The 7,581-nt window shown below is 41.4% G+C and overlaps 1 protein-coding gene across 7 annotated transcripts in view; it reads left to right on the forward strand.

Moving 5' to 3' along the window:
* Phactr4 (phosphatase and actin regulator 4) overlaps positions 1–7,581 on the forward strand; it is an 87,656-nt gene that overhangs the window by 71,804 nt on the left and 8,271 nt on the right. For all 7 annotated transcript variants that reach the window (XM_013519486.1, XM_005394954.2, XM_013519485.1 and 4 more), the window contains 3 exons: positions 1,040–1,224; positions 3,011–3,164; positions 6,602–6,657. In XM_013519486.1, coding sequence (XP_013374940.1) covers positions 1,040–1,224; positions 3,011–3,164; positions 6,602–6,657 — 395 coding nt within the window. The remainder of the gene's footprint in view (positions 1–1,039; positions 1,225–3,010; positions 3,165–6,601; positions 6,658–7,581) is intronic.

A 7,581-nucleotide genomic window follows, 5' to 3' on the forward strand; every position in this document is an offset into this window, starting at 1 on the left:
TCATGTTTTGTACCTGTACATGATATATAACTTTTTTTCCCATTCCCCTACACTCCCTTCAACCCCTCCTCTCCTCATTTACAGAAGCTTTGTTTCCATTGTTTCCTTCTTTTCTCTTTTTTTGGGTTTTTTTTTTTTTTTCCCCCAGTACTGGGAATTGAACTCACGACCTTGCGCTTGCCAGGCAGGCACTGTGCCACTGAGCTAAATCCCCAGCCCCTTTTCTTTTTTTTTTGTTTTTACTTTTCCCTTCTTTCCTTTCCCCTCCCTACTCCCTTGTTCCCCTCCCCATTTGAAATTTTCTTCCTATTTCACAATACCTATTGTACATTTTGCTCCTTATTTACACTTTTGGTTTCTCACACCAGAGAATGTGGTAAAAGCCACAAGTTTTATGTGGTAGAAGAATAGCAGTGTAAGTACTTAAGGGCCATGCCCTAGTAGTAAGAGTTCTAAGTTCAAACCCCAACTGTATCACTTCTAGTAATATATAGTATAGTAATATACACTGCTGAGCCTGTGGGGCTTTAGGGCTGTGTTTTGTTTTGTTTTGGCACCAGGAATTGAACTCATGACCTTGCACTAGCCAGGCAGGTGCTGTGCTGATGAGCTACATCCCCAGCCCCCGAGCCTCTATTTTTAGTTATTTCATCTGTAAAGGGAAATGGCATCTTTGTAGGATGGTGAGAATGAAATTAGATTCTGGAAAGCACTTGATAACTGGTGGTAGGACTGGGATGTGTACCCAGAGCTCTTTTTTTGTTTGATTTTTGTTTTTTGTTTTTTTCCGGTACCGGGAATCAAACTCACGATCTTGCACTTGCAAGGCAGGCACTGTGCCACTGAGCTAAATCCCCAGCCCCTGTACCCATAGCTCTTTAGATTAATAGTTACTTAAGAGTTTCTTAACAAGATATTTAGTTATGGGAAGGATTTGTAAGTTATTTTGTTAATGGACCTTGCCATAGATATTCCGATCCTTTGTCTTTCATATCAGTTACCCTCTAGTTTCTGAAACATAATTACGTTAACTTGTTAGTCCAGACGATGAAGAAGAGGAGCAAACCTGCCCAGTGGTGTTTGTGGAAGACGTGACATCTACCTCAGACATTCCTCAGCTACCGCAGTGTCTGCGGGAGGAACAGGAAGAAAAGGAGAGTGACTCCGATTCCGAGGGGCCCATTCAGTACCGAGACGAAGAGGACGAAGACGAGAGCCATCAAAGTAAGAAAGGGAAGGAAAAGCAAGAGAAAATTCTTCTACAGGAAAAATTATTTCCTGGTCTTAACAAGCGTAGAATGAATGGAAACAGACACCTTCTTCCCTGGGGTCAATAATCTGGTTCATTGTTCTTATGCCACTAGGAAGGACGTCTTGTCCCTGCTGCCATCCCTCTGTTAAAACAAACCAGAAGAGGGTGCCAAGCATGTTGAGTCATTTGGGTTTTTATTTGTATCCTTTTGTTTCAAAACTATTCACCCAGGGGTTAGTGGTATAGCTCAGTAGTGGTAGATCTTGTTCTTAGCTTGCCCAAGGCTCTAGATTCAGTTGGGAAGGGAAGGAGCTTCCCTTAAAATATTAGACAGTATTTCCAGGTGTGGCGGGGCACACCTGTAATCCCACCACTCAGGAGGCTGAAACAGGAAGATTGCCACTAGGCCAGTCCAGGCTACATAGTGAGTTCAAGGACAGCCTGAACTACTGTATATGGCAAGACCCTGTCTAAAAAAGAAAGAAATATATAGAGTAGAGAAAAACTGGCAAATGTGTTAAGGTAAAAAGATAAAAAGTATGCATTCCTTCCATATAATGACAAAAGAATAGGACAAAGGAAAAAAATTCCCTATTATAAGACAAAGGGAAAAAAAATGCATTCATATTCACAAATTGTTGTAAATAATGGGCTCCTCATTCCCAAATGTGAAAAAACAGGTTGGGCCAGGGATTTGGCTCAGTGGAACAGCACCTGCCTGGCAAGCATGAGATCCTGAATTCAATTCCCAGTACCCAAAAAAAAAAAAAAAGGCGCAGATAGGTTAAATCCCAGTACTTGGAAGGCTGGGGCAGAAAGATTGCAAATTAGAGGTCACCCTGGCCTACATAGTGAGTTCAAGGCCAGCCTGAACTACATAGGGAGACCCCGTCAAAAAGTAAAAACAAAAAAACAGCAACCAAAATCAATGAAAGATAGAGTAGCAGGCACAGTGGCATGTGCCTTTAGTCCCAGCTCTTCAGGAAGCTGTAGCCAGAAGATCACTTAACCCTATGATCACTTAACCTTTACACAGATAAAGGCCAGCCTTGCTAGGGATATAGCTCAGTGGCATAGTACCTGACTGGCAAGCGCATTTCATTCCCAGTACCAAAAAAAAAAAACAAACCAGACCAACCTCAGCAATGTAGATGCCCCAATCAGTAAGTTAAATGCAAGATATTTTACTATGAAAGCTTCTTCCCTCCCACCCCCATTTTTTTTTGAGACGGAGTCTTGCTATGTTGTTCATGCTGGGACCCGGGATGTAGCTCACTGGCACAATGCCTGCCTGGGAAGTGTGAGGTCCTGCGTTCGATTCCCAGTACTACACACACACACAAATATTCTGTTGTTCAGGCTGGCCTCAAACTCGTGGTGATCCTCCTGCCTCAGCCTCCCAAGTGCTGGGATTATAGGCATGTACCACTACACCTGACAAGGGTGAAAGCTTTTATGTTTTGACTCAGTGAACTGTCTTTTGCTTATATTTTCTCTTCTCTAACAGTTGTTACTAGTGAGAAAAACTACAAGGCTGGTAGAAGTGAGAAGGAATCTTTTGTCCATGGTTGTAAAGTAGGCAAATGACTGAAATTATTTTTAGATGTCTTTAACCTGACTGCCTCTTCTGTGTTTGGTTGGGTCATTTAAAGCCCACTGGGAAGCTGGGAGTTGTTCGATCGGACTCCTGCCCTGCTCCACATGAGGTTGAGCCTTTGGCTTCAAGCTTCTACATTTTTTTCTTCTCCTCATACTAAGGTGCCCTGGCCAACAAAGTGAAGAGGAAAGACACACTGGCAATGAAGTTGAGCCACAGGCCCAGTGATCCAGAGTTGAACTTCAATTCTTGGCCTTGTAAAAGCAAGGAGGAGTGGAACGAAATCCGGCACCAAATTGGAAACACATTGATCCGGTATGCCTTGGCTTATTGGATTTGGCTTGATTATGCTGGGTATATTATGCTGGCTTGATCATGGTGGGTGTTAGATGCATACTTTGTGACAGAGCATGCATTTATCCCTTTTATTTTTCAGTGTAATTTTTAAAAATACAAATTAGAAATAGTTGAATATCCTCTATAAATTTGAAAATTAAGGAATTAATTAACACTTCAGTCTTTGAACCACAGATAAGACATTAGATTTTGCAACAGTTGCTAAAGAAGTCAGGGTAGTAACTCTTACTACTTTTTATCCACTGGCTAAAGCATTAAGAGCCAACTCAATTAACACACCCATAGTATTTATTATATATATTTCACATGTTCCATGTAACAGCTTCCTTTCAAAATATTAGTATATTTTTCAAGTCAACTGGAACCAAAATTGTAGAGAAACTAAATACAGTGCGGCTTCCTACATATTAAGTACATACCTGTAAGAGTCCGGGTATATATACAGAGTTTGCCTAGCACAGATGTTCCTTCCAGCAGAGAAAGGATAAGAAGGTAGAACACTTGGGTGGGTCTCTGCAAAGTAACTTAATGAAGACGTCCATTAATTAAAATATATTTTTCTTGGCGCTGGGGATTTAGCCCAGCGGCAAAGCGCCTGCCTGGCAAGCGCAAGGTCGTGAGTTCGGTTCCCGGTACCGGAGAAAAACCAAAAAAAAAAAAAAATAAAATATATTTTTCTTTCCTGTTTTAAACTGGTTATATTGTGTATGCAGCATCTAGACAAGTTTGCCCCCTTGTCTTCCAGTAGATACTGGAAACCATTATCTGTGACTTCTTTATTTAAACACACTGCCAATCTGTATGACCTTTGTGGTCTGACTGCTGCTGAAATTAAGGGCAATTAGAAGGAAGGAAGGAGAGGCCTCTCCTTCCTCTGACAGTGTCCATAACTCAGAAGTCACCAATCTAGAAGTCAGCTTGATAGATATACTTGTGGCTGTGATACTAAAAAGGTTTTCTTAAGGGAAGATGGTAGGTCTGGCCCTTCACATTTAAGGCACAGAGATTTAGTATCTGTAATTACATAGGTATTTACTCATTCATTCATTTCTTTTGTTTTGTTTTTGGTACTGGGAATTGAACTCACAACTTCCTGCTTGCCAGGAAGGCACTGTGCCACTGAGCTATATCCCCAGCACAATAGATACATGTAATATATTTAGAGAAATAAAGGATAACATTAAAATTTGTTTTGTTTTTGTTTTTTAGTACCAGTACTCAAACTGAGGGCCTTGCACTTGCCAGGCTATGCCACTGAGCTATATCCCTGGCCCTGTTTAAAAAATTTTAAATGTACAGAAAAGTTGAAAATATATATACTTTTTACCTAGAAGTGTTAAAATTTCCATATTTGCTTTAGTGGTTATTGTGTTCATTTTCTCTGTATATGTGCACATTCCTTTTTCTTTTTTCCTTTTTTCTTTTTTAGACTTTCTAAAACGATTTTGAAAATAAATTGTAAATGTAATTCTTTACTCATAAATACTTCAGCATGTGAACTTGTAGGAAGGATATTCTCTTACATATCTGCATCATACTTACTGAATTCAGGAAATATAACATCAATACCGTATTTTTTATCTTTTTTTTTTATACCAGGAATTAAACTTAGGACCTCATGCTTGCCAGGCAGGCGCAATTCCCCCGAACTATAGTCCAGCCCATATTTTTATCTAGTATATCATCTATATTCGATTTCATGAAACATCCCATTAATATCTAGTTTTTGTTACTATAGTAGTGGGGATTGAACCCAGTCTTACACATCCTAGGTGAGCACTCTGGGCCTGAGCAGTATCCCCAGCCCTTTTGGTTGGTTTTTTGGTGTTTTGTTTTTGAGACAGGGTCTTGCTATGTAGTGCAGGCTGGGCTTGACCTCACTTATGTAGTCCAGGCTCACCTCAAACTCACAGCAACCCTCTTGCCTCAGCCTCCTGAGTATTGGGATTACAGGCATGTGCCAGGCTCTATAACTGGCTCCTTTTGTTTTTTGGTTTTTTGGGTGTTTTGATTTGTTTGGTTTTGAGACATAGTCTCCATAAACAGCGCAGGCTGACCTAGAACTCAAAATGTTCCTGCCTTAGGCTCCCAAGGGCTGGGATTATAAGTATGTGCCCCTCTAGCCCATTTTTATTTTTTGTGTGTGGGGGGTTTTTTACTGTGATGTGAGAATTGGTGACATTTTTCCACGTTTTTTGATTAGTGCCTGTTGGCTATACAGATTAGTGAGTTTCATTCTGGCAGATAATGTGCATATAACATACTTTAACCACCTCCAGCCTCATCCCCAGCACCTTCCTTGGCCCCGCTGGAGGGTGTAAATGTGTATTTATTTTCAGTACGGTTTTTTTTTTTTTGAGACAAGGTCTTACTATGTGCCCCAGGCAGGCTTGGAATTCACTCTATATGCCCAGGTTAGCCTTTTGTTTGTTTGTTTTTGTTTTTGTTTTTTTTCCGGTATCGGAATCGAACTCACAACCTTGCACTTGCCAGGCAGATGCTGTGCCACTGAGTTAAATCCCCAGCCCCCTATCTTATTATTGTTTTGGTTTTGACTTTCTAATAAGAGGGCCTTCCTATAGTCCAGGTTGGCCTTGAGCTCACAGCAATCCTCCTGCCTCAGTCTCCCAAACACTGGGATTATAGGCATGTGCCACCACACCTGACTGACCTGGACTGATTTTGAACTCATGATCTTCCTGCCTTGGCTTCCTGAGTGCTGGGATTATAGGTGTGTGCTGCCACACTCGGCAAGTCTGATCTTTTTTGTGGCAATAGCTCATTAAAGCAGAACTAGACCTAGAGTCCTGGCTTTCTATATGTGATATGCGTATTAGAACTTTCAGTGTGAAAAGTGTTGCATAAACAATGAGAGAAATAGGTCCAGGGATATGGTTCAGTGGCACAGCACCTGCCTGGTAAGTGCAAGGTCCTGAGTTTGATTCCCGGTACCAAAAAGAAAAATCAGAGAAGTGAACTGCGTGGTGGTGCATACCGGTAATCTCAACAGTTGGGAGGAGGATTGCTACAAGTTGGAAGCCAGACTGGACTACACAGTGAGTTCATGACCAGCCTGAACTACATAGCAAGACCCTATTTCAAGTAATCAGTAATAATCAGAAAAGCAAACAAAATGTATTTGAAATTTTTTAGCAATTAAGGCAAACTGTGGCCCACAAATCCTTGTAAGCATGATTGAGCAGTGTTTTGTTTTGTTGATTTTTTGAGACAGGATCTTGCTATATGTTCAGGCTGACCTTGAGCTGTGTAGCCCAGGCTAGCCTGGAACTTGAGGCATCCTCCTGACTGAGCCTCCCGAGTGCCCATGGGTGTTTCCCAACATGCCCAGCCCAGTTGGGCAGTTTAACATAAATACCCTTATTTATCTCCTCTAGGCGACTGAGTCAAAGACCCACTCCGGAAGAACTGGAACAACGCAACATACTGCAACGTGAGTTCCGCTAGGGAAGTCAAGTTTACAGACTTTCTTTGTATAAATTTTGTTTACGTAAAAGAAAAAAGTAAAATTTGCTGTAAGGACCAAGGGGAGAGTGTTCCAGCGGGAAAGAATATACTTCCTCTGAGGGAACAGAATTCCCCCAGGCTTCCTGTGGAAGATGTTATCAGGGTATTGTTTAGTGTACACTGATATTCCGGAAATTTTTGTTTTAATTTCTCATAGTATTCTGGGACTGCCTTGGGCATTTCAGAACATTTAACAGTGTGCATTTTGTGTAACGCACATTGGTGTGTCTTTGTGTACCAGTGTAAGTCCCAGTATCACAGTTTTCCTGCTGCTATTCTCTCTTACTCCCAAGGGCTGAGATTAAGGGTATCCGCCACCACATGGGCTCTTAAAACTTTCTTACCTCTATAGCCACCACATTCAACCCTGTATTTAATTTGTTATCTGAGCGGCTGGGGATTTAGCTCAGCGGCACAGCGCCTGCCTGGCAAACACAAGGGCATGAGTTCAATTCCTGGTACTGGAAGAAAAACAAACAAAAAATAATTTGTTGTCTGTGTACATATGTAATTAATTTCCTAGAATAGTGTTCTAGTACAGATTTGATTTGTTTTTCCAAAATTTAGTGTGATATTTGGCCTTAAAAACCTCCTCACTAAGTCAGGCATGGTGGCGCACGCCTATAATCCCAGCACTCAGGAGGCTGAGGCAGGAGGATCGTTCCAAGTTTGAGGCCAGCCTGGGCTACAAAGTGAGCTCAAGGTCAGCCTGAACTGCATACTGAGACCCTGTCTCAAAAGACAAAAAAAAAAACTTCCTCACTAAAGAGCTTTAGGCTTCCCTCAGGTAGTTTGTGCACATGATGAGTCTAACCAATCCATTGCTTACTCTCTAAGCACTATTTGTTTG

The sequence above is a fragment of the Chinchilla lanigera genome, unplaced genomic scaffold, assembly GCF_000276665.1.
Source record: "Chinchilla lanigera isolate Chin_1 unplaced genomic scaffold, ChiLan1.0 scaffold00051, whole genome shotgun sequence".
In the NCBI taxonomy this organism is placed as follows: domain Eukaryota; kingdom Metazoa; phylum Chordata; class Mammalia; order Rodentia; family Chinchillidae; genus Chinchilla; species Chinchilla lanigera.